The sequence below is a fragment of the Urocampus carinirostris genome, chromosome 5 (genome assembly GCF_059441175.1).
Source record: "Urocampus carinirostris isolate Australia breed hairy pipefish chromosome 5, RoL_Ucar_1.0, whole genome shotgun sequence".
NCBI classification, from domain to species: Eukaryota; Metazoa; Chordata; class Actinopteri; order Syngnathiformes; family Syngnathidae; genus Urocampus; species Urocampus carinirostris.
Genome location: NC_142353.1, coordinates 2138876 through 2165580, shown reverse-complemented (window position 1 = coordinate 2165580; position 26705 = coordinate 2138876). Strand labels below are relative to the sequence as shown.

At 40.8% G+C, this 26705-nt stretch overlaps 1 protein-coding gene across 2 annotated transcripts in view; it reads left to right on the top strand.

The window, feature by feature from the left end:
- The window catches only part of LOC148364954 (tetratricopeptide repeat protein 28-like), a 209040-nt gene extending 183804 nt beyond the window's left edge, over positions 1–25236 (top strand). Inside the window, exon 3 of one of the 2 annotated variants that reach the window (XM_088335318.1) lies at positions 24847–25236. In XM_088335318.1, the coding sequence (XP_088191444.1) occupies positions 24847–24852 (6 nt within the window). In that variant the 3' untranslated portion in view covers positions 24853–25236. Of the gene's footprint in view, positions 1–24843 lie in introns of both variants that reach the window. The other variant, XM_088335317.1, reaches the window with a different exon arrangement.
- Positions 25237–26705: the final 1469 nt, after the last annotated feature.

The following is a 26705-nucleotide window of genomic DNA, read 5'->3' as shown; positions in this document are numbered from 1 at the left end:
CTCTCTTTCTTTATCTCTATTTATCTCTATTTATCTCTGTTTCTCTCATCCACACAGGAGACAGTGACCCCTAGTGATCTGATGCTGGTGGAGCGAGGGGGCCGCTGGGACGGCCCTTACAGGGATTCAGCAGGGCCACTGCAGGGGGATGAAAATGAGACAATCATCGATCCCCTAGCCACCATGAAGATCCGAGCGGGTAAGGCCAGTCGGGCCCTTGCTTACATCGACACCAACGGAACGATGCCAACGGAATGACGCCAACGGAACGACGCCAACGGAACGACGCCAACGGAATGACGCCAACGGAACGACGCCAACGGAACGACGCCAACGGAACGACGCCAACGGAACGACGCCAAAAAACTCCGGACAACATTATCCAGAACACTGTGGTCGTAAAAGCACCGTGAAAGAACTGCTAGGCAATAGCAGGAACGAGATTCTAGTTTTTATTTTTACTCTTCGTTAACAAACAAACTCATCCGTTTTAGTATCTTGTCGTTATCGATTTGTTAAGAGATCACGGAAGTTGTTGTGGCAAAGGTGGCGTGTGAGAATGTTTGTTGCCCATATGTAACATTACAAACTAAAACCAGACCTACAAGACTCCACACGGCCATCTATAGATTTCAACCTTTTAATACATGATGAATTAACAATGTCTTTAGAAATGTCCTCCCGTACGCGTTGAATCTTCTTATTTAAGAAGGCCATAAAGTCATCGGCTGAATGAGTAGAACTATCTGAGATAATCTGTTGTTTAGTTAGCAATGCTACAGTTTCGAAAAGGATTTTGGGGTTCTTTTCTTTTTGTCTTTGTTTATTTTAATTCTCGCGGTCTCATCAATGACCCTCATAGTTAACGATTGCTTAACTAGAGATTTGTTTTCATTTTTGAGAAGAATGAACTACACTGAAAAATAAGCGTTTTTTTGTTGTTGTTGTTCGTTTTAGTTGTCCATTTTTTGTTTGTTTGTTATTTTTTTTGTTTTTGTTTTATCCTCTGTTATTTCAGAAAAAGACATTCCTGAGATTACCAATCTGATGTTTTCTTTTATGATGTTTTAATTTGAAACCGCTGGTATTGTTTTTATTGATATTCTTTTTATTTAATTTTAATTTTTAATTTACAACAGGGGGGAAATGTAAAGTAAGCTATTTTTAGTTGTGTATTTCTCAGATTCCTATGCTATGAAATCAACTAGTTTAACCTGTTTTTCTATTTTCAATATGCAAGTAATCATTACACACACACATAGTCACATTTCAAAGATCCATATTTTCAGTCTAATTTCCGTTGTAATGTGACGTGGCACTCATGTGCGACTCCATCCATTCACTGCGCATGTGCGACCTTCCAATAAACCACGCCTACTGACCCGGATGTGGTCAGTTCGGCCTGGGCGGCCAACCAAGATGGCCGGGCCGGGCCGGGCCGGGCTACTGCATTAGCGAAGTAGTTTTAAACTTTATAAATGTCTCGGCCTGAATATTTTTTTCAGCAATAGAGTTATATTAATATATAGCTCAGACAGGAAGGAATGCCTTATGCTGTGCGCAGAAAACATCTCACCTCTACTGCTCACCCAATCAAATCTCTCTGAGTGTTTTGCTGGGGTTTTGGGTGTTTTCTGTTGGTTTTCATCATAAAGTATCTCAACAGTGAACATACATAGTGTAATGAGCGTCCATTTAAAGGGTTCCTTAGTGACCTACTGCCAAAACAGGGTATGTTAGTGTGACGGGTATGTTAGTGTGACACCTTGACTGTAACCTGCCGTTGACAATGTGCCCTATATATACTGTACTGAACCTAGAGTACCCTATGTGTTGCTTTGGCCTTTATGTACCCAAAATAATAAACGGAATTTATTTTGGAGTGCCACAGAAAAATGTGCACTAGATGAATTTTATCTCTAAGCCATATATATTCATGAAAAGAACCATACATTGCTCTTTAGCCATAGTTTTCCGTCCCTTGTTCTAAATTATGGCGTGCAATGGCTCAAAATGCCTGCACTTTGCAAAGACCAGGCTCATTCTTCTCCCTCAGGGACAAGAAGACAATATGTGAGAGCGAAAACTTTTCAGACTCATTTTGCTGGGTGCGTCTTTCCCCTAATTGTTCTAGTCATTTTATGAGTCAGTCTGTGAGTTGAAAGAGGGGCCTTTCTGTTCTATTGTGCTGATTTAGGTGATTAACACCTGTTTTACCAAGTACGGTTAATCCAAATCCCACTTTAACCCCTTTGATCTAAAGTACGAGTGATTTTCAGTGGACTGGCCTAATTCTTTCGCAAGAGTGACTAGAAACTACTGTAACCTGGTGGGGCTATGATGCCTACTGTTCTCATTCAGCGAACTTTTTGCTATTTGTAATCAAAAAAGGACGGAGTCATTTTGCGCATAATGTCGTCTTCTTTCAACATCAAAAGGGTTCATTTACATTTGACAGGCAGGCACTGACTTAGATCAGTAAGAGCAGCCAGAGCTGTCACTGGCATAATTAGCCAGAACCTTAACATATTATTGGCTGAACTCCACGTACAAATGTTCTGTATAGGCAAATTCTAAAATCAATGTCTGCCTCTATCTTGCTATTGTAGTTTAACAATTATCCTAACAAAAGCATAAGCCACAGAAGGTTTACTGTAGTTAAATATTTGTGCAGTAATTATCATCCCTAGACATCATCAGTCAAACGTTTAGTCTTTTAATGTGCTTATTATGATTACCAGGCTGTGGAATGTGTGACTTGGATGAGAATACGCGATCGTGTGTGGGTGTACAATACGAACATGTGACAAAAAGGATTAAAAACACAAGGATATGGTGGAAAGGTTATTAAAAAATTCAAACCTATGAATATGGTGAATATGGTGGAAAGGTTATTAAAAAACTCCCACCATGGCTTTTGGTTTCAGGGTTTACTGAATGAATGGCTGTAAATAGGGGAATTTCAGAACATTATGTTTTAGTTTGTTGTTAAGGCAGTGCTTCTCTATTATTTTCTGATGCTTATATTTTGTGATTAATGGATCACATAGAGACTAAATGTAAATAAAGGACTCTGCGAATGGTAAAGCTACTGAGCCCTAGTGTAGTGGAGGTGCAATTCTACTTTATTCTGGGTAAGATAAATAAAAATAATCATCATCATCATAATAGTTATAATGATACCAGATTAATTATTAGTTTTACCTATCTTTTAACTCTTTAATGCTGCTTTTCACTAAATGTCATTCAGACACCAGTTATAATGAGAATAAAAACAATGGCCATGATAACAGTTTAAAACAGTTATGATCACAATAATTATAATATTATTAATAATAATGATAACAAGGGGCAGCACGGCGGCGCAGTGGTTAGCAGGTGTGCGGCACAGTTCTGAGGTCATGAGATCGAACCTCCTGTGTGGAGTTTGCATGTTCTCCCCGTGCTTGCGTGTGTTTTCTCCGTGCTCTCCAGTTTCCTCCTACATTCCAAAAACATGCATGTCAGGTTAATTGGCTGGTCCAAATTGTCCCTAGGTGTAAATGAGCGAGCAAATTGTCTGTCCCTGTGTGCCCTGCAACTGGCTGGCAACCAGTTCAGTCCATTGCCCGAAGATAGCTGGGATGGGCTCCATCATCCCCACGACCCTACTTGGGATAAGCAGTGCAGATAATGGATGGATGGATGGATGGATGGCTGATAACAAGGTTGATTTATGGCTTAAACCACCCATTTGCTCTAAAATAGTTCTAATCCATAACTAACATTCAGACCCAATTTTCTTCCTCTCTGTACTTTGACAAGACTGATTCTTTGTATCTGGATCCGAACAGGTGAATATTTGGACATTAATTGCAATTATATTTGCAGTTTTGAGCTCATCCTGTAATTTGTTCCAAAGTTTGACTCCACATACAGACACTGGTAGTTCTGACTGGTTGAATCTTAAAACTACTACATCACTTCAATTTATAGCTTCCCTCTTTTTGCATAAATAGTTCTGAGATGTTTTCTGGCAGTACCAGCTATGAAGTGGAAAACTCGACAAGATCATACAGTTTTAATAATTTGGACTGCCGACATAGAATATTGATGTGATCACAGTATGCTGTCTTGTGTATCATTCTTACTGCAGGTTTTTGGATAAAATGGGTGAACTTTTATAATAATTGCCCCAGACTTCAGCACAGCATGTTAAATATGGCATAACTAGAGAACAATATAATAAATAAATTGCATTATAGTTTAGAAAAAAATTGGCTTGGTTTATAATTAAAATGATTTTAGATACCTTGGTTTGTATGTGTCTGATGTGTGTTTTCCAGTTTAATTTACTGTCTATTGTAACTCCTAAAAATTTATTTCTGATACATTGTCGATGAGGGCAGCACGGCGGCGCAGTGGTTAGCGCTTGTGCGGCACAGTTCATGTCATGGGAACCTGTCGTGGGTTCAAATCCAGCTCCAGACTTCCTGTGCGGAGTTTGTATGTTCTCCCCGTGCTTGCGTGGGTTTCCTCCGGGCACTCCGGTTTCCTCCCACGTTCCAAAAACATGCATTTCAGGTGAATTGGCCGGTCCAAATTGTCCCTAGGTGTGACTGAGCGAGTGAGTTGTCTGTCCCCGTGTGCCCTGCGATTGGCTGGCAACCAGTTCAGGGTGTCCCCTGCCCACTGCCCGGAGATGGCTGGGATGGGCTCCAGCCCCCCCGCGACCCCAATGAGGATAAGCGGTATGGCTGATGAGATGAGATGAGACATTGTCGATGGCAACTACATTCATTTTCACAGCCAGGTCTAGATTTTCCTTGTGATTACCGAAGAATATCACTTTATTTTTGTTTGAATTTAAATATATTTTATTAATATCCATATAATTATCTTTGGAATATAAAATGTTAGTGTCATCTACAAATTTGACGAATTTTAATAGTTTTGAAACATTAAAATTTTGTTAATATATAAATTGATAAGATTTGGACCCAGGACCGAACCTTGTGGTACTCCGCACAGATGTCCAAGTATCCAGATGTCAACTCTCCCATTTACACATTATGCTGCCTCCCAGTCAAATAACTTTGAATCCATTCCAAAGCAACAGTTTTTTGAATAGTATATCATGAATAGTTGTTTTAAAAAGCTTCTTTTTTTTTAAGTAAAAATATATCCCAGCTGTGTGCTCTTTTTTTCTATGCTATTGATAATTTCTTCTACTGCATCAATAACGGCCATTGATGTTGAACTGGTTTCCTTAAATTCATATTAACTTTCGTTAATCGATTAATGCTTATCTATCAATTTTTTCTAGTCTATTTTTATAGAGTTTCGCTAAAATTTTAGACAACAGTGGAAGCAGAGATACCAGTCTGTAGTTTGTGAAAATGTGTTTGTTTCCATTTTTGTATATTGGTATAACTTTTGCTATTTTCATTTTACCTGTAAATTTCCCTGTTTTTAATGACGGATCACATATATAGGTTAATTTCACAATGCTATGTATGATCTGCTTAACTAATACCACATTTATGTCAAAACAGTCAGTAGAGGTTTTTTTTTTACAGTTGTTTACCACGTCTAATAACTCTGCAGCTAGTTCCGGTCCAACATTTACAGAAAACTATTAAAAGCCTCTACAATTTGATTTAGATTATAATTGTCACTGTTGTTTGCAGTGAAATAGTTTGGATATGCTTTATTTACATGATTACCTTTATCATGGTATTTAATATCCCATAAATACCTTTGATATTGCTTTTATTCTTATGCAATAAATTGGTATAATATGATTTCTTACTAGGGCAGCACGGCGGCTCAGTGGTTAGAGCGCGTGCAGCACAGTTCTGAGGTCATGAGATCGAACCTTCCAGTGTGGAGTTTGCATGTTCTGCCTGTGCTTGCTGGGTTTCCTCCGGGTACTCCGGTTTCCTCCCACATTCCAAAAACATGCATGTCAGGTTAATTGGCCGGTCCAAATTGTCCCGAGGTGTCAATGCGCGAGTGAGTTGTCTGTCTCTGTGTGCCCTGCGACTGGCTGGCAACCAGTTCAGGGTATCCCCTGCCCATTGCCTGAAGACAGCTGGGATGGGCTCCAACACCCCCGCCACCCTACTGAGGATAAGCGTTGCAGATAATGAACGAATGAATGGATGAATGATTTCTGACTGGCGGCACGTCGGCTGGGTGGTTAGCACGCATCCACATGTGCGGAGGTTCAGGATTCAAGTCCAGCTATTGCAGCCTCCCTGTGTGGAGTTTGTATGTTTTCCCCGTGCCTGCTTGCATTTCAGGTTAATTGGCCGGTCCAAATTGTCCCTAGGGGTGAGTGAGCGAGTGAATTGTCTGTCTCTGTGTGCCCTGCAACTGGCTGGCAACCAGTTTAGGGCATCCCCTGCCCGCTGCCCAAAGATGGCTGGGATGGGCTCCAGCACCTCCGTGACCCTACTAAGGATAAGCGGTGCAGATAATGGATGGATGATTTTTTACTAGCTCTATATATGCCCGTCAATTTTTTTATCAGGATTCAGCTTTCTTAGTTCTTAGTTTAATACATTGTCTTCTTACAAGCATTGTTCAAACCATTTGTTATCCACGGATGCTTTACTGATTTATTGTTATTATTATTTTGCCTCATTGGACAATTTTTATTATACTCTGTATTTCCAAAAATATATCAAATGCCTTATCTACATCATCTGTACCATATATTGTATTCCAGTTTTGTTTAATTACGTTTTCATTAAAAGATTTAATAGTCTCTTCAGTTCTTACTCGTTTGTAAATATATTCTATAGTTGATTTCTGACTAGTAACCTCATATACTGTAAATACTGGCAGGTGGTCAGAAATATCACAGACCAATAATCCACTAAAGTTAGCAAATTCAATTTTTTTTGTAAAAATATTGTTAATGAGTGTTACACTGTGTGAAGTTATTCTACTACAGATTAATAGAATATAATAGAATAGAATATACCTTTATTGTCATTGTTACAAAATGGGTTAACATATTGTGACAACGAAAATGAGCATGACACTCCAGTTTTGCACATTCACAGTGAGGTATGAGCCAAGAAGATAAAGGAACAGAGAAGATAAGGTTATAAAACAAGGGGGATAAGGCTATAGTTATAATTTACATGGTATTTACACTCCCTCATCACATTCTACAGGGGCATAAGAACATTATCAGGGACCCCTCTCACCCCCATCATGGACTGTTCACTCTGCTAGCCTCTGGGAAGAGGTACTGCAGTGTGCGGTGCAGGACCACCAGGTTCCACAATAGTCTTGTCCACCTGGCCATTAGACTGTTAAATGGTCAATCAAACACATAGTAAATCTAAACTGCTGCTAATCTGTACATCTGTTGGATTTGTTTGACTTTTTGCACTACTGGCAGTTCTTTATAGCTAGCCACTCCTTGCACATCTGTTTCTCTGCACTATTGTACTTACAGTGTTATTGTTACAGTGTTATTGTTACTGTTTACCTGACTTGTTTACCTGACTGCCCATTTTGCACATCTGGTTAGCTGCTCCTCTTGCACTATTTGCACTACTGTAAAATACTATACATAGCCATAATTATTTAGTATATTATTAGTACTCAAAACTCCAACTCAATACAACATTTTATTTATATCTGTACATTCAAGGAAACTGTGCGGGTCAGATGTATCGACATTTCGTTCTGTATACACGTGTACTAGAATGACAATAAAGTAGATCTGAATCTGAATCTGAAAATGTCGGCATGTGGGATGTTACATACAGTGTTATCGTGATACCGTTGGTATCGTAAGGGTTGTGCAATATTGCATTTGGTGCAAAGTCATCATAGTGCAAAAAAATAGTCAGCATATGCATTGGTGCAAACATAGACATCATAGTGCAGAAAAAGGAAATGGTCAGACATTGTGCAAGGTGAGCAGTAAACGTAGTGCAGTCGACATGTGCAAGAACATAGACATGAGTACCATTATATTCGTATGAGGTAGTGTTGGCACGAGTTTTCAGTTTTTTTGTGCGGTGTCTGTTTTGAGCAGTGAACAAACATAGTGCAGACAGCATGTACGTGAGTACCATTTTACATTCGTGTGAGGTATTTTTTTGCAACAGTTTTCAGTTTTTTGTGCGGTGTCTGTTTAGGGTGGTAATGGCTGTGGGGAAGAAACTGTCTCTGAGTCTGTTTGTTTTTGCTTTGTGTGACCTGTAGCGCTTGCCGGAAGGCAGCAGGTCGAAGAGGTGGTGGCCGGGGTGAGAAAAGTCCTTGATGATGTTTTCTGCTCTGCTGAGGTAGCGAGAGCAGGCAATGTCCTCCAGACTGGGCAGAGAGCAGCCGACGATTCTCTGGGCTGTTTTGATGATCCTCTGGAGCTTTTTCCTGTCTGCTGCTGTGCACCCAGCATACCACACCGTGATGCAGTATGTTAGAATGCTCTCCACTGTGGCTTTGTAAAAGGACACCTGCAGCTGCTGTTTTAGATTATTTTTCCTGAGCAATCTCAGGAAGTGCAGTCGCTGCTGGGCCTTCCATACCACCGCTCTGGTGTTTGCAGACCAGGAGAGGTCGTCGGAGATGTGCACACCCAGAAATTTGAAAGAGTGGACTCTCTCTACAGTTTCCTTTTATGGTGAGTGGTGCTGGATTCCTGCCATTCCTTCTGAAATCCAGAATCAGTTATTTTGTTTTTGTGGTGTTCAATATGAGGTGGTTTTCCGAACACCACGTTGAAAGTGACTCCACCTCATCCCTGTATGCCGCCTCGTCCCCTTCAGAGATGAGGCCGATCAAGGTGGTATCGTCAGCCAACTTAATTATAGTGTTCGTGGGGTGGGTCGGTGAGCAGTCGGAGCTGTAGAGGGTGAAAAGCAGGGGGCTCAGTGAAAAAATAATAATAATATAGTTCGGTATAAAGTTATGTTGTACATTCTGTTAATATAATCATCAGTGGTTTAATGTATGTTTGAATTCATCAGTTCAATGTTGAAATTTCCACAGAATAATAGTGTTTTGTTGCTTATTCCTGAGTTGTTTATTGTAATTTTGTAAATTATTACAAAGCCTTCAGAACAATTCACTCACGTTTCCCACTCCGCCAGTGATCAATTGTTTCACTTTCACTCTTTTTTTCTGCTGAAATCTGGTTCCCAGATGAACGTCGTTCCCTTGTGGACTAGTCTCGCCAACAAACACGAATTCAAATTGTTTTCAGCTTTCCCTTTCATCAGCCTTTGCCCGGGGCATGTTGGGTGGTCGCTACATGTGACCTTCTCTAAGCAGGGCCCTCTAAACATCTCACCCCATCCATCCTTATTAGAGGACATAGATCTGAGAGAGCCACCAATAGTGCTCAGCTGGAAAAAAACAAAAAAAAAACACTGTGCCGGGAGATATCCTTACAGTGCACAGAGGTCTGTGTGTTTTTTTTTTGTGTGTCTGTGATTGTTTATGCATGTATGAATGGGACCCTGTGACTCTGAGATATGCGCAGGGTCATTAATTAGAGGCTCTCATTATCCCCCCATGGGCCTCAGACACCTAATCAGGCACCGGCTCCAACACTGTCTCAAACACACTCACACGCTGTCCAATTTTTGACATGACTTCACTAAAATTAGAGTGCTTTAAAAGAGGTGAATTGATGCCAAGGCACGTTATTTGTTCTAGTGATGAACGACGCAACAGAAAATGCAGGTGTGATTGCTGTGGAACACCTATTATTTTCATGTTGTGAAGCCTTTCCACATTGGAAGCAATCTGTCAAACACTGTAAATCAGTGGCGTCACCAGACATGAGTCTACGGGAGGGAATATAAAAATATGGGAGGGCACAACTATTATTATCCTCAAAGATTTTTTACACAGCACGAATGCACATTAAACATAACCAACAGCACATCCAGCAACAGCTCACTTCAGGATTTCATTAATTAAAACAATAGACAGTCATCTCCCTTAAATACCCTCTTTTCCCCCTGTGATTGGTCAATATGCATTATTTTTCCTTGGATTCTGTGTTGTTGACTTGAAATTTGATCCAGACGTGTTATTTTTTTGGGGCCCAATATGGCCCTTTAGGGCGGCCCCACGATGCGGGGGTCCATTGTTCAATTCCAGCTACCACAGCCTGCCCATGTGGAGTTGGCATGTTCTCCCCTTGCCTGGGTGGGTTTCCTCCAGTCACTCCAGTTTCCTCCCACATTCCAAAAACATGCATGTCTGGTTAATTGGCTGGTTCAAATTGTCCTTGGTGAGTTATCTGTCACTGTGTGCCCTGCAACCGGCTGGCAAATAGTTGAATATACCTGGGATGGGCACCGGCATCCCCGCGATCCTACCGGGGATAAAGTCTAGATGATATATAAAAAACAAAACAAAAAACAAAAAAAAACTGGGAAGGTAAGTGTGTCTGGATTGCACACAGCCACTCTCGAGTTCAAACTTGCTAGAGTAGGCTGAGTGAAAAGCCTTCAAACAATCACAATAGCTTTTTAGAGCGCTTTTCATCTTCATCTTCGAGTTTTATGTATTAATAACCCCCCCTGCACCCTCTGAATACTTCATGTTTTACATCTTGTCGGCTAATCGTATGCAAGCAGCTGTAGTCATGCAAGGCATTCTGGCTTGCATGACTACATAAATAGTGGAGGTCCCCGAAATGTTTTTTTGTAACTTAATTTTGTGTGTGTTTTTTTCCATTTTTTTAACATACAAACAAAACAAAAACACAGAGGATGGGGGTGGGGGTTTAGCTAAACAAAAAAATTAAAATGAATAAATAAATACATGAATTATTTATTTAAACTTATTTATACCATTATCTTGTTATGACCCTTTTGCTAGCTGTAAGAAGAATGTTTACAAGGTTGTTTTTTTTCTGTAATATTTCTTCTGTTAGATTCCCTAAATAAAGCACCTTGAATATTTTGCGTATCCCTTATCAAACAATTTTCTTTAAAACAAACCATTATTTGTCCCATGCATGTTGTTGCCGTCTTTCAATCCACATGTTCTTCAGCATGGTTGTTGAACCTCTTTTAGTTTTGGGGGAAGTAAAAAATCTGACCAGGTTCTTCCAGTTGAATTTCCTCAGAATCTGGGAGCTATTGGATGCGTACTGTGTTTTACAGATATTCCACCTCACGTTGTCTGTTATATTTTAATCAATCTCCCATTCCCATTTTCTTTTAAAATAGAATAAAAGCCCACTACATGTCATCAAACATTAGTAAACATCAAAAATGGCTTTAAAAGTTGTCCCTTTGTAGGCTCTTTCCGATAGATGGTTTTGACCAAATTAAATAGCAAAAGCCCGCAGTCTAGTTGTTTAGTGTGTGCTGAGGCCTAACATTGTTATAAGGACTACTAAGGTATACAAATAAAAATGACTTGACTTGACTTAATGAGTCCTTCAGGTATGTTGGTATGCTCTTCCACTTGATCCTAGCAATATTCCAGGTTTACATAAGTGAATTTGCCAAACATTGATGGATATGTTCACATTTATTTCCTACTACTGTGTGGTAAAATAGTATTGTTTCCCACTGACTTACACTAAACCATAAAATGCTTAATTACTGAAATTATTTCTCGAGGCACATGGAATGCATTTGATCTTAGTTATATAGCAACAAATGGTGCTTAGATTATGGATCAAAGAGAACTCTCGGGACCCCACATCAGCAACTCCTGTGAAAAAAGGACGAATTTCTCCTTAGCGTGAGGAAACCTTGGATAAAAACAACTGACTGTCAGTGAAGAGCCATCTGCTAATACTGTTTGGTGTGAGCAGGAGAGGTGGAGGCAACAACATAACCCAAAAGAAAGTCAAGTCAAGTCACATTTATTTATATAGCCCTTAATCACAAAAATGTCTCAAAGGACTGCACAGGATTACAATTACACAATTGCAAAATTACCTGATCTTAAACCAGACTGTGGATGAGATTTTAAAAAATGGTAGAATCTGTTAGTTTGATAAAAATAACATATCCTATGATAATTTCTAATATTGCTGCCATGATTAAAATAAAATGTCATTCTTTTGCTTTCACACTTGCCAACAGTGTTAGCAACCTTCATTATTAATATGGATGTAGACCCTCCAGTTCACACCCCCAAAAAAAGTCCTAGTCTGGAACAAAATAATTTTGGTATGATAAGTGACATTAACACCAAATATATGTTATTAATTTGTATATTCTTTGTTTTATTATGTTTAATAAATAATATTTCAATTTTAAACCTAAACATTTTAAACTAATGATTGGTGCTTAGTGAAAGATACCTTTTTATCTCAATGTTTTATTAGTTAATTGATAAAAGGTGTTTAAAAAAAAAAACCTAGCCTCTAGTTACTTCAACTTTTCCCAGCTTTCTTTTCCAGTTAGCTTATTCTTGTCTTAATGTTTTGTCTGGCAAGCTCTTAATATTATTATTATTTTTAAAACAGCCACAGTGGCAAATTACTCAGATGCAGTTGTTTCGGATTATGGTTAAAAAAATACTCTAATTTCCACTTGTTCTGGAAGCGGCGGCACTCACAGTCACCTTTCCTTTTTTCATTTACAGTCGCCATCTTTGAAATTGGGTGCACTAAAATTCTCACAAACAGTCAAGGGCAAGGTGGCCAAAGGGCTGTTGCCATTATCTGGTGAAATGGTGATTTTTATGTTTGGTACAAATTCATTTTATGTTGCATTTTATGTTAATTTTATGACAGAAGCTGCTCGCCAGTGAAAATTTGATCAAATTGTGGACATGCCTTATGACAAGCCTGCCCTAGCATATCGCAATTTGATTGCTGGCTTCATTCTGTTTTGTGGGGGCAATTATATTTGCAGTTTTCTAATAATAGTCACTCTTAAACTACCTTTGCAGTTAGCATTGCTTCTCCTTTCCTCAGATCGGTACTTGACAGAAATGTAGCGTAGTGGGCACCCCTGAGGCAATGATTCCCTACTTGGGAACGGTTCCTCAAACCGTTTCACCACATAACTGTTTAGCGGCAGTGATAAAATAAAGAGAAGTCAAAATTATGTTCAGTTCCTAACAAAATGCGAGGGGAGTTGTTTTCCAACCGAATGGTACCGATACGTCTCAAAGTAAAGACCACTGTGACTCATCACCGCACATAGTGGAAACTTTTTTTGAGGGTTTGCTTGGCAAGCACAAGACTTGGAAGCACCAACCTTTTTTTTTTGGTCGGGAACCTATTTATCCCAAAAGAGCCATAATAGCAAAATATATAGTTTTTTTTTTTAGAGAGCCACACCATATATTTTAAGACAAATATAAATGCAGATAATTTCATTTCAAGACAAAATTCAGCTAAAGTACAAATTCGCTCTCCAGACAAAAGCCAATTTTTCAGCACATTTTATTTATCTGACGTTAGAGGATTCAATAAAATATATGAAATCAGAATAATGCCAGAGCCTGTGTCCCATATCCTATATCGCTTCCACAGTTACGTAAGATCATTGAAGCTCATTTCATTTTGAGCCTTATTTATGAATAATGGTTTCAAAACAAGAGTCCTTTTATGTCACAAAAAACTGCAAACGAAAAAATAATGAACATATTTCCCTTCACTGCAGTGGGTGTTTGAGAGGGGAACGTACTATGTTTCCACCCCTTCCGCTCATCCAACCAGATTGTTTTGTCTGCGGGACTAGCATTTGGGAGTAATTACAGTTTGTTGTGTGGGTCTCTATCATAAAGTGTCTCAGCTTCCAAAAAAAGGATTCTTTAGCCACTTACAGCAAAAACTGGGTCTGTTGGTGTGACACCTCGACTGTAAACTGTAGATAAGACTTTATATACTTGACCATCAATGCATGCACTATACCTGTAGTTGAGCTTATCATATTTGGGACAAAACAAAATTAGCATTTCATCATCGTATTCAAAAAAAGAGCCAAATACTGCTCGTGGGCCATAGGTTGTAGACCCCCGCTGATGAGGTGGTAGTGGAGTTGTTTTGGTTCCTTTTCAAGCCTGGAGTCTTACATCTGTTTGGGCTCTGACTGGAAAAGCAGAGCCATACAGAGGGAACCACTTCTGGATGGGATGCCAGATGACAAGCTCCACTCTGGGTGCACAAAGAAGTGGCCTTTGATTGTCATCAAACATACGCTTCTATGAAAGCTTCTCATACCTGTTTTAAGACGTCTTGTTGTTTGAAAGGGGACGTAAATGTTCACTTTTGGAGCTGCATGTAGTGCAGTGCCAGCTTGCACCAGTAGAGCAGAGCCGATCGAATGTTCAGATTCAGATTCAGATCTACTTTATTGTCATTCTAGTACACGTGTATACAGAACGAAATGTCGATGCATCTGACCCCCACAGTTTCCTTGAATGTACAGATATAAATAAAGTTGTATTGTAATTGGCTACGTATAGTATTTTACCATAGTGCCGATAGTGCAAGAAGAGTAGCTAACCAGATGTGCAAAATGGGCAGTCAGGTTAACAAGTCAGGTACACAGTAACATTAACACTGTAACAATAACGCTGTAATTACCATAGTGCAGAGAGCAATGTGCAATGACCTCTGCATTGACCAGTGTTGGGCACGTTACTTAAATAAATCCTTAAAGTTAGTCATTACTCCTTCCAATCAGTAACTGAGCTAGTAACAGAATTACTCTATAGAAAAAGTAACTGGTTACCAGGGAAAGTAACTATTTCCGTTACTTAAAAAAACGTTGTTGTATGTCCAAGAATTCAAAATGTTCAGAGCAGCATTTGAGTCAGTTTAATAAAGAAAAGACAGGTTGTGTTATAGGACCTTGTATTATCGATTGCACCTCACAAGCAACATATTTTTCCTACACTTGAAGTGCAATACAGATAAACTGTAAGCAAAATAATAAAACTACAACCAGCAGTAAACAATATAATGTGAGGTTAATAAATCTTACTTTTTATAACCTGAGTCACATGGTCAAGAAGATATAGCCTCCTGTACTTCAAGTAAATTGTCTACAACAAAAGTCAATTGTAAAACAATATAAAAATGAATTTCACTCTATACAATAAATCACAATCTCTAGTTAGACAACCGCTCAAGACATACACTACTGTACTTCCAGTATTTTTAATCAACAAAAGTAAACAATCACCACTATAACGTGTGTTTCACATTGAAGTGTAAAATAAATGAATTCAACTCTCACAACCTGAGACTCAAGTAGAAATCTGCAACTGCACTTCAAATATTTTGTTCTCAACAAAAGCCAATAGTAAAACAATATACAGTGACTATCCAATCCCTTTCTCTACCTCTCTTACTCATTCCCTTCTCTCCCTTCGTCTCAGGCCTTTCCATCTTTCTAACCCTCTATCTGGTTTTGTAACGATTAGTGTTTATGTAACCCCTTGTTCGCTGGACCGGCCGCCTGTACACTTGAAAGTCTGCAAGCACAAAGGTCGAGATGCCGCTGAGACGTTCACTTTTTATTCCTTATCAATTCAAAAGAAACACTGCTTACATTTTTGACAAATAATAATCAGCAAAAATAAAACACTTAACGTTCTAAACTTAACGTAAGCAAGATGTGTGAACATATCTTAACAGCATTAATTATTAACATAAATCTCATACACAGCATGTTAAAATAATATTTTAAAAAGAAACAAAATGAAGACATCCTCACTTTATCAATCCAAAAGAAACACTGACACGAGAATCGCGCCACTGGCAGATGTGGGTAAAATAAGGGATCTCCAAACAGACAGAATAAAACAGTGAAAGCGCGCCCCCTTTTCACTAACTGCCCTCATTCAACCCATCTTAAGTGATGGCACCCTGCCTTCCCCTTTCCACCCTCACCTGGTCATCGTTCATCCCTACTACTTGGCTCTCAAAAGATAATCTATTGGGGCTGGGGGCGCCAGCGCCTTTGTGGGTTTCTCCGTGGAGCTTTGGGAACGGCAGGTGCCCTGTCAGAAGTGCCATTTTCCTCCATTACGTGTTGGCTAATCTTCATGTACAGCTCCACCATATTTGCTTGTCCATCATATTGGTCCACTGTATCACATGCCTCTATATCCTTCATTAATTCAGCTTCTGCACTGTCGGAATAATTCACAGTACCTCTTTCGAACTGATCTGGCTTGAGCTTGCTGTCCCCACTTCCTTTTGCACTGGAAGGAACATACATTGGGTGAGAAGGTTGCGGTGCCCAACTCATTCGGTGTCATTCTCTTAAGATCATACGACGCAAAAAAAGTATGTTTGGTTGCCTCTTCACCACAATGCATGGATGTGACTCCCATCTGTCCCAACCTTTTGCTTTCCTTCAACATAGCATACTTTGACAAATACTCTGTCCCCAGGGACAATGGCTTGGTTCTTGGCTTTTCTGTCATAGTACTTCATTTGCTGACCCTTGGCATGTTTGGAGATCTGCTTGCCCAAAGTATAGGCCTGGGACAAACTATTATGTAGAGTTTGGACATAGTTGCTGTATCCACAGGGCTCGGTGGTCGAGTTGAGCCCTGGTCCTGGGTAGCCTCGGATGTCTGCCGAACATGAGGTAATATGGAGTGTAACCAGTGGAGTCATGGAGTCCAAATATTTTTGCCAACAGGGTTTCAAGTGGGGCTCAAGGGTTCCCAACATGTTCATAAGGGTCCGATTGAACCTTTCAGTCGTCCCATTACCCTGAGGGTGGTAAGCTGTTGTATGAGTCTTAGGGGCCGGTCACACAGCCGTTTGCGGCTGAATCACGGCTAAAATTTTGCGGGGTTTTTTTGCCCGTGGTTGCCCGCGATGGAAAATGCGCAAAATTGGCCAACCCGCTGTTCATCGGTGGTATGCCCGCAAAACAGACGCCGGCGACTGTTCCGCTTCCTCATCGCGTCATTTCTGCGTCATTTTCTCGTGTGGACCACGGGTATAAAAGCTCCCGAGCCGGTGTTGTGCCCAAATCCGACTCCTACGCAACACACCACCCACCCACCCCCTCGCGTAAACGCGCATTCTGCTGCGATCGCTTTTGTTGTAAGCGTGCATTGACGTTGGTGACTTTTTCATCCGCGTTAACAAACGCATTTTGTAGAATACGATCGCACTTTATTGTTTAAATAAACGCGTTATATAGACTACGATCTCCCAATTGTTATAATTAGCTCGCTTTATAGTTTTAATAAGCGTTTTATATAGAATACGATCGCTTTCGTTGGAAGCGCAGCAGAATGCGCGTTCACGCGAGGGGGGGAGGATTTACCGTTCGATTATGTTCACAACAAAAACAAAGACGGAATGGTTTAAGTTGTATTACATTTCCAACAAATGCAAGACGAAGTGGTTTTGGTTATATGTTCGCCATTACATTCCCTAAAAGTGAGATAAAACGAGGTAAAAGTGGTTGCAGTAGCGAGGGAATGCAAATCTCGGCAGGGATGCATTTCTCGGATAACACCGGGCTGTAGAAATCATAACCACTCAAGACACAGTCCCGTGAAGATCAAGATTTCAAGCTATGGCATCATTTTTATTTTATTATCTTGAAAAGAAATGTCAAGAAATAAAAATGGATTAAGACGAGGTCACTACGCTGACGAGGATCCATGTTCACCCCCTTGACGTCTCGAGCACAACTGACGTGTGCTCGGCAAATCGCGCTGTATATACGCGGAGAAAGGCGTTTGACTGTCACACGCGTAACACGCTAATTTCACGTAATAACACCGCGATACAGGCGCAGAACATGCTATTACCATGCTCCACTCACGATTACCCGCTGAAATTTCCCGTCCTACCCATGTGTAACCACGCCCTGGCCGCGGCCAGAGCACGTCGTTCCGCGTCATTTCCGCGTCATTACCTCGTGTTGACCACGTGTGCGGCACGCGGTTTAACACGTGCTCAAACTTTTGAGCAGCTCAAAAGTTTTGCGCGCGGCCAACCACGTGTGAATTTCCGACCGCGAGTAAAGCACTGCTGTATCTCGTCTATATGGCGGTCTCAAAACGTCCAACAGCGCCCAACAGCATCCGAAATTTCTGGCCGTGGTTCAGCCTTGATACGCTCGTGAAAGGCTGTGTACCCGCGCTCGAAGAATTGAGCAGTGCAAAACTTTTTCGTGCTGCCACCCGTGCGCGAATTTCCGACCGCGTGTTAAGCACTGCTGTATCTCGTCTGCATTGCGATTTCAAAGCGTCCAATAGCGTCCGCCTCACAGGCAGGAATTTCTGGCCGTGATTCAGCCGCAAATGTCTGTGTGACCGGCCCCATAGGGATGCCAGTATACTTGCAAAAATCTTTCACATGAGCAGTTTCAAAATTGAGGCCTTGGTTTGGATGCAATTTTGCCGGGAATCCAAACTGTGAGAAGATCTTCCACAGCACTCGTGCTACCGTTTTTTTTTTTTTTTTTATTCCTTGTGGGGTAGGCTTGTACATAAGGAGAGCAATGATCCGTGACAACAAGGACATTTTTGATGCCTCCCCTTGACTTCCAGTGTCAAGAAGTATACACATAAAAGCTCCATTGGTGCACCGCTCTGGATGCTGATCAGTGGGGCCCTATTGCTTGCCGTGGGTGTGTTCCTAAGGCAACAGCTTTCACACTGTTCACACCATGCTGTAACACCATGGAACATTCTTGGCCAGTAGAACCTCTCCCTTATCATTTTCAGTGTTCTTTCAAAGCCGGAGTGTCCTGAGTCGTCATGGAGTGCTGTTTTTACTTATACACGCATTGTCTCGCCCTTTGAAAGTCTTGGGCCAGGCGGTACAGGATAACATCCTTCATCGTCAACCTTTTCCTCTTTTAAAAGAAGGCACACCTCTCTTCCTGCCTCCAGCTGTCCACTACGAGTTGGCTTCTGGTTCGGACTTTTGAAGTGTGATACAGGATGAATGACAGGATCTCCCCTTTGCTCTGCATGAACTTCCTGTTTCGTCATGGCTGGGAGTAAATCGGTTCCTACTTCAGCGTATGGGACTGGAACCTAAGGGGGGCTGCGCTTTCACTTTAAAGATTTAAAGACACGGGTGTGACCTCCTGTTCATTTCGTGTCTGTCCACCACCAGCGAGTTGTGGACACATCTCCAATGCTTGAGCCACATCTTGGTTGGGGAACGAGAAAGAGCATCAATATTTGAGTAAGTATGCCCCCTCTTGTACATGTTATCAAAATCAAATCTGGAAAGGATTGAGACTCATCGTTGGCCAGTGGGATCCAGTTTCGCAGAGGACATCACATATTTGAGGGGGTTGTTATCCGTTTGGACAGAGAATTTTCAGCCATAGAGGTGGTCAAAGAACTTACCCGTCACTGCCCACTTTAAAGCCAGGAACTCGAGTGTGCGCCACAAACCTTGTCTCAGGTGGGCTCAAGCCTCTACTCGCATATGTAATGACCCTCTTTGCTCCATCTTGTACAGTGGGACCTCGCTACTTCGCGGTTCGACGTTTGCGGCTTGAGAGCTTCGCGGTCTGTAATGGTTAAAAAAAAAAAAAGATTTTTTTAAATTTATTTTTTTAATTATAAGCCATGCTCTTGCAGCTGATCAAACACCAGCTGCAGCCTCTGTAGATGCTCATCAATTGTCTTGGAGTCAATTATGAGACAATTGAAATACATCAGGATGCGTGAAGTTCAGATCCCGCAAAGAGCAGGTCTTGAGTCTCTGAAAGGTTGCTAGGCCATTCTGCAAGCCAAATGGCATTCGGTTTGTCTCAAACATCCCCATTGGTGTGCTGAAAGAGATCTTGTGCTTGTCCTCTTCTGCCACTTCCATTTGCCAGTAAGATGTTAAATCAAATGTGGTAAAGTACTTTGCTTGACCCACTGCCTCTAGAGCCTCTTCTATTCTCGGCAGGGGGAAAGTATCCCTTGTGCTGCAGGAGTTCAGCTCCCTATAGTCAAAACATAGCCATTTTTTTTTTTACGATCACGACCAGTGATTCAAATGGGCTTTTGCTGGGTTTGATGACTCTTGCTGATTCCATATCTGTGAGCAATTCTCTCACGTCCTGATTCTGTAAGGGGGGAATCCTGCAATATGGAATATGGAATGGTCTGGGGTCAACAAGGGGAATTTCATGGGTTACTGTTTTGGTGCAACCATAATCTAACGGGTGTTGGGAAAATACATTTTCCTTTCCTTCCATCAGCTTCTTCAGAAGGACCAGTTGGTCACCACTTGATTCAGACTCAGGGTCGCGTCTTTGCACTTTTTATCCTTGCAATTTCCCTTTGTTTGCTTAAACAACTCCACCACATTGTCCATGTAGAAAGCATTGACTAGGTGGGTAAAGGGACTCACAGATAGGATGACAGGACAAATCAACTACTCTCACAGGAGCCCGCCCTTTTCTGACATCTGCGAGAACCTTAGCGACTAAAAGATTTTGTGCTGAGGGGTGACCTTCCATAAGGGCTGTGTAAGTCTGCTTTTGTGGACCCACTTTGATTGTGATGTCACATAACGGATGACCTCCTACCATAATACAATGATTAAGAGCGCTATTAAATTCACAATACTTCACAAATGATTTGGGGAAACTAGCGTAAGATTCTTTCCCAGTGGTTTCTGCATTTTTAGATGTAGGGCAGTTAGTGAAAAGTGTGCATTTCACTGTTTATTGTTCTTGTATTATTTTTCAATGTAAGCAGGTGGTTTTATTTTGTCAGTTTGGAGAACCCTTATTTGATAGCTGCTCTGTTAGTGTGTTGTTGGTGAATAAATGTGCCAAAAGGCTGACCGAGGATGCCTTTCTTGTCTATGCTGATTTCCACAAGAAAAAGTAACGCACCGGTTTTGACCGTCAGTAACAGTAACGGCGCGGAAAAAGCAATTACTTAGATTACCCCATTACAGAAATAATAAAGCCGTCATTTATAACGGTGTCATTCCCAAAATGTTTTTTGACCATGTAGAAATGATTTTGATTTGGAATTGGAAGTTGTCAATGATGCCCCGTTGATCTACTTGGGTGCCATCTGTGGGAGGCAGTGTCCAACTGTTGTAGCCTCCAAACTATTGTTTGTGTTCAGCCATATGGATTATCGAGTGGACCCAACGGGAGTTCGCCCAAATGGCCATATGTTGGCTCAAGCCCTCATTTGGTTAGTCTTTTATTATCCGAGTGACCCCGGTATGCACTCTCTATCCATGTGACCCATCATATTGACCGTACTCACAGCTCTGTTGAGTCCATTACCTAAACCAATTTAAATCACAACACTTATTGTGTAAACTCCCCACACTGCCATTCCACATCAAACTCTTCTTTCATTTGCCTTTCTGCTACATTGAGATAACATTTTATGAATGAACCCAAAAGCCTGTTACAGTATTAATTTGAACATGGTTACACATCAATAATTGCTTGGTTAATGCTGTGTTTTGGGACAGGGTCTGTTGAGTTTTTGTTGGAACAAATTATGATTATTATGTTAAATTAACATATTTTCTAGACCAAGGATCCCCAACCTTTTCCAAGTTGAGAGCTACTTTTTGCTACTTATTAGCGCAAAGGGAACCCAGTTTTATATGTTGTGGGCAAAGAGCTGGACAGCCTAACAACAGTAGCTGAGAGACAGGCACTGAAAAAGCTGAGGTCAATCATGGACAATCCATCGCATCCGCTTCACAACATTATCTCTGGACAGAAGAGCAGTTTCAGTGACAGACTGCTGTCACTGTCTTGTACTACGGACAGACTGAAGAGATCTTTTCTTCCTCATGCCATGAGGCTCTTTAACTCCACCCGGCAGAGTAAAGGCCCACATTAAACCACACCACCTACATTGGATATTACCGAATCTTACTGCATTATGTGTTCTGTGTAGCACTATTTAGTTACTCTATATAACATGCTAAAGTGGGCATTTGCACGTCACACTGGGTATTTGTATATTGGATTCTTTTGGCTTTATTATTGTATTGTTCTCAGCTCAGGGATGCTGCTGGAAATGTGAATTTCCCTTAGGGGATGAATAAAGTATCTATCTATCTATCTATCTATCTATTTCTAACACCTCATCTTTTACTACTTACTATGTTGTTACTTTGGTATGACTAGGTTAATTATTGGAAGTAGAAAGAGAAAGAAAGAAGAATAAAGAATAAGATACTGAAAGAGAGAAAGTGTGTAAGAGAGAGGGAAAGAAAGAAAGACAAAAGCAAAAGATAGAGGGAGAGCGAGAGAAAGAAGGGAGGAAAAAGAGAAAGAAAGGAAGAAGAAAGGGCAAGAGAGATAGAGGCTTCGGATAAGAGTATATTATCCGGTCCCAAAGCCCCCCTCTGAGCCCATTCTTTTTATTAAATATTTAAGGTTACATGTGTGTGGATATCAGAGAACAGCAACATGATTGGCCGATATCAACAATGATGTAATAGTCAAAACAACGGACATCAGTGAGTCAAAATAAGGAACTGTTATCCTATGACATTTCCTTTGTATTTGTCCAGTATTTAAAACAGAATAAACAAATCACTTACATAAGGTAATGGAATGACCATACTCGAAAGTCTTTTTCAGGTTTAGGAACACGGAACTAAGTGAAAATATGACTTAGTGCGAACATAATTTTCAAATATTCCTCAGCCTTCTTGGCTATAATTTTTGTGTTATTTGGGAACAGATAAAGAATGCATTGGCCTTAAATATGACCTTACAGTGGGAGGAATTGAGAGGTTTGTAATTTAAATATACAGTGTATGTATATATAAAGGTCCTGGGTTAAATTCCAGGTACTGGCTGTCCTATGCAGAGTTTGCATGCTCTCCCCGTGTGTGCGTGGATTTTGTCCGTGGACGCCGTACTCCTCCCAAATCCCAAGACATGCATGGCAGGTTGATTGATGACTCAAAATTCTCCGTAGAAATAAATGTTTGTGTGAATGGTTGCATGTCCTGTGATTGCCTGCCAACCAGTCCAACGTGTCCCCTGTCCATTGTCTGATGTCAGCTGGGATGGGCTCCAGCACTCCCGCAACCTTAGTGAGGATAAGCGGATAATGGACATATAGATGTAAATATAATTTTGTCAGTATAATTGAGAGAATTATGACTAGCAGGAAAAAAACAACCTATGAAATAAGTGCAACTTAACGTAGATTTTTTTTTTTACACTATCTATTAAGTGTGTTTTCTCATTCTTGACAACTTTTGCAGTAATACAATTTTGGCAATAGTATGCACAGAAAGGCTGCAGGAAATATATTCCATTGTGCTTTACTTGTGGCAGCTGCTCTAAGCAGGAAAAACAAGGACATAAACAGGGCTGCGATGGTCTTTACATTCCAAGGCCTCAGCATCCTTCATGAGGATTCCGTTTTTTGTGGCAACAATTCAATCTTTCAAAATAGGAAAACTAAACAAGGACAGCAGCCTCAATGGACAGGAAAGTAGGCTTCAATTCATAGCTGTTTGTGTCTCTGTATGAGGTTTTTGGCATCATAATATTTCTACTGTTAAACTGTTTTTACATGACTGTCAGTCCTATTGCCTTCACTCAATTGATGAATACAAATTGGACAGGAATTGATTTGTTTGATAGAAAATATGTTTTCTACATTTACCAGATGTCTGGGGGCCAATTGTGGTCCACAAGTAGACAGTTTCGTATCACGAAACAGGTCGGAGGCAGGAAGTTGGAACTCATTTGCGTAGACAATCTGTCACTTTAATTGAGAAAGAAAAGTTGTCCAACACACAATGGACCAAGAACAAAACAAAGCAGGCTCAAATGCAGGCAAAATTAAAATCCAAGCATTTCTTAGAATCAAACAGAACTTGCAGGAATCTCTCAGAATGTTACACCGGAGTGCAACAAAGTCCAACAAGCAAAACAAGAATAAACAGGTATTAACAAGTTTTCAACGATCTGGCCAAGGGCAGTTCCAAAAGGCGCGTTTAAGTACCCATAGGAGTAATCAGGAAATGCAGGTCAGTCAAAGGACGGGGCCATCTGGGCGCCATGACAACCGTGCAGGACATGACAGTTTGAGGCCCCCGCCTTAATATGAAAGTTTGAAGGGACAGTGTATTATTGAGAGCCTCGCAATGGTAAAATAAATAATCGATTAGAAAAATATAATGATTCTAAACGCTGCCCGACTTACAAACGAGTTAGGGTCCGGACGATCGTTCTTAAGCTAAATTTGTTTGTAAGTTGCTTCAGTGCTATATTTTTTATGTTTAAGGTTTGTATATGTATGTTCAAGGGTTGTAACCTGTATTGTTTTGTACTTAAAAAAATAAACTTTTCATGAAATAATTTGCTCAATAACTTAATTTTGGGAGATGCACTTCAAGAGATCCTCCTATGCAGTAAAAAGTGGCCAAAAAAAGCGTTCTGACCATTTTCCCAACTGCATCAAGCTTTCTCATTCCACTTTCATTTCAAAAGAAACGTCTCGCCTCTTCTTTACAATTTACACCAACCATATTGAATGGATGGACGAGATATTAAACAATAAAAATGTCTTAGCGCGCTGGAGATAGTGTTGGCGTAGAATGTGAAGTTCTCATGAATGATGTCAGTAGGGCGACAAATGTCGTGAGAGTTTGTGCGAGAGTGCAGGTAAGTGCGAAAGTTTAGTTGGAGAGAGTTTAGTGTGTTTACAAAGAGACCGTAAGTGTTTCTGAGTTTTTTTTCATGAACGAGGAGCAATCCATTACCCACACAAAAGGACACGCTACATTGGTGGCAGTGGTGGGATTATGACCAGGTGAAGAAGAGATGTTTACATACGAATTAGGGAGGGGAAGCGGATTTTTTCACTTCCGGGTGGATGCTGGGTTACCTCAAACAATGCCACACACCGGTAGCGGCAGAAAGAAGCACTACAGTAATGTCCTGTTGTCATGTCCAGCAGAATTAACCCGCCAAGATGTGAACTCAGCGAACGATCCCAACACAATTTGGGGAGAGCTGGAGGACGCCGTTTGGCAAGCGCCCAGTGAGGTCCGTTGTGGTCATTACTGTGCCTCGAATGGGGTCCCCGGGAATATTTGACGCCGACCTGTCCGACTCTCCTGCCTGCCTGTTCGACTCTCCTGCCTGCCTGTTTGACTCTCCTGCCTGCCTGCAAACTAATACTGCTGACTCACTTCAAATCCACTTTGTTTTTTTCTTCAAAACACCCAAAGATTTCCTTCTCCATTCCTGGGTAATATCCAATGCGTTTTTTTTCTCCAGGCATGGTCTATTGCAAAATGATTGTACAGATAAAATTGAAATAAAAATTCAGCACACTTTTACCGTATATTATGTGTTCACGTTTTCACCATTCATTCTGTTGTTCCGATATCAACGACGCCCTCCCCCACAGACGCAGCTTAACATTTGCTGCAGGTGACACACTACCAAATATGCCCATATAAACTGACGTCCTGATTTTAGTATTTTATTTTATAGTTGTAAATACAGTTTGGACGTGAGTATGTATGTATGGTAGGGAGATTATCAGAATATCAATTGGGAGAAATTACACAGCCTCCTACTCAGTGCTCATAACTGTATTTACCCATCACGGCTTTATACTCCGCGTTATGTCGCTGTCGGATTAAGGGTTGCATATTACATTGTGAGCGATGGACCAACCGTCAAAGAATTTAAAATATTGTAATTCATGATCTGATTTTCAAATCTAGAGGTGTAAGTTCTGAGGGAAAAGTCTTCAAAATCATACTTCAAAATCACTGTGTTGACATATTATATGATAAAGCTACTTACTATAGTAGACCAAATGCTGTCTACTTGTGTACAACTACCGTAAATTCCGGACTATAAGCCGCTACTTTTTTCCCAAACATTCAACCCTGCGGCTTATTCAGTGATGCAGCCAATTTATGTAATTTCTCTAACGGCCGCCAGCGGCGCTCGAGTACAAAAGGTAAAATTTAGAACGGTGGAATATATGCGCCGAGGAAGACTGCAACTTCTTGGCTTGTGCATAAATTAAATTAGCGTAAACATACCCTCATCATGCAAAATGCAAAAAGAAAGGCACATCAAAAAATCCATCATCACCAACGGGTTCCGAAAAGCCGGTCTGCTGCGTGACGGAGAGAAGGGCACAGAATCAGGAGTGGATGAGACTTCCAGCGACAGTGACAGCACGAGTGAGGCTGCGGGAGCGTAGGACGACGTCTATATGACAAAGTTTCTTTCCGACACTGAGGAAGACGACTTTGATGGCTTCAGTTCTAAGGAGGAAGATGAGGACAGTTTACCATGATTTTTACGGTATGTTTTTTTTAACAGACCCGTTTATTGTGTTGCGAGCGTGTTGCTAGCGTGTTGCTACCATTAACTGCCCTGTCACAGGCACCGTTTGGGATGAAAGTTATATTATTATTATTAAAGCTTTGAAAACTCTCTCGGTGTACTGTCTTTCTTTGTAGATATGTGTAACCATGTATAATATGTATTTGCAACTGTATATTTTTGTAATGTATTTATTTGAGACACTTATTCTAATATGTTTTGCACGGGCGAATAAAAAAGAAGGGGCGGAACAAACGCGGGGCTGACGGGAAGTGGGGTAAAGGTGAGACCTGTTTGTGGACGCAGCGGACTATAGTAGATATATATTTTTTTCCCACTCTTACCTTTGGAAATATACACTTTTTTCCTTGGATTACTTTCAACGGGACCCGGACTCTGCAGTTCTGCATCAAACCTTAAGTATCGGTATCATTTTCTGTTCATTTTGCCGGCTGTGAGTTTTGG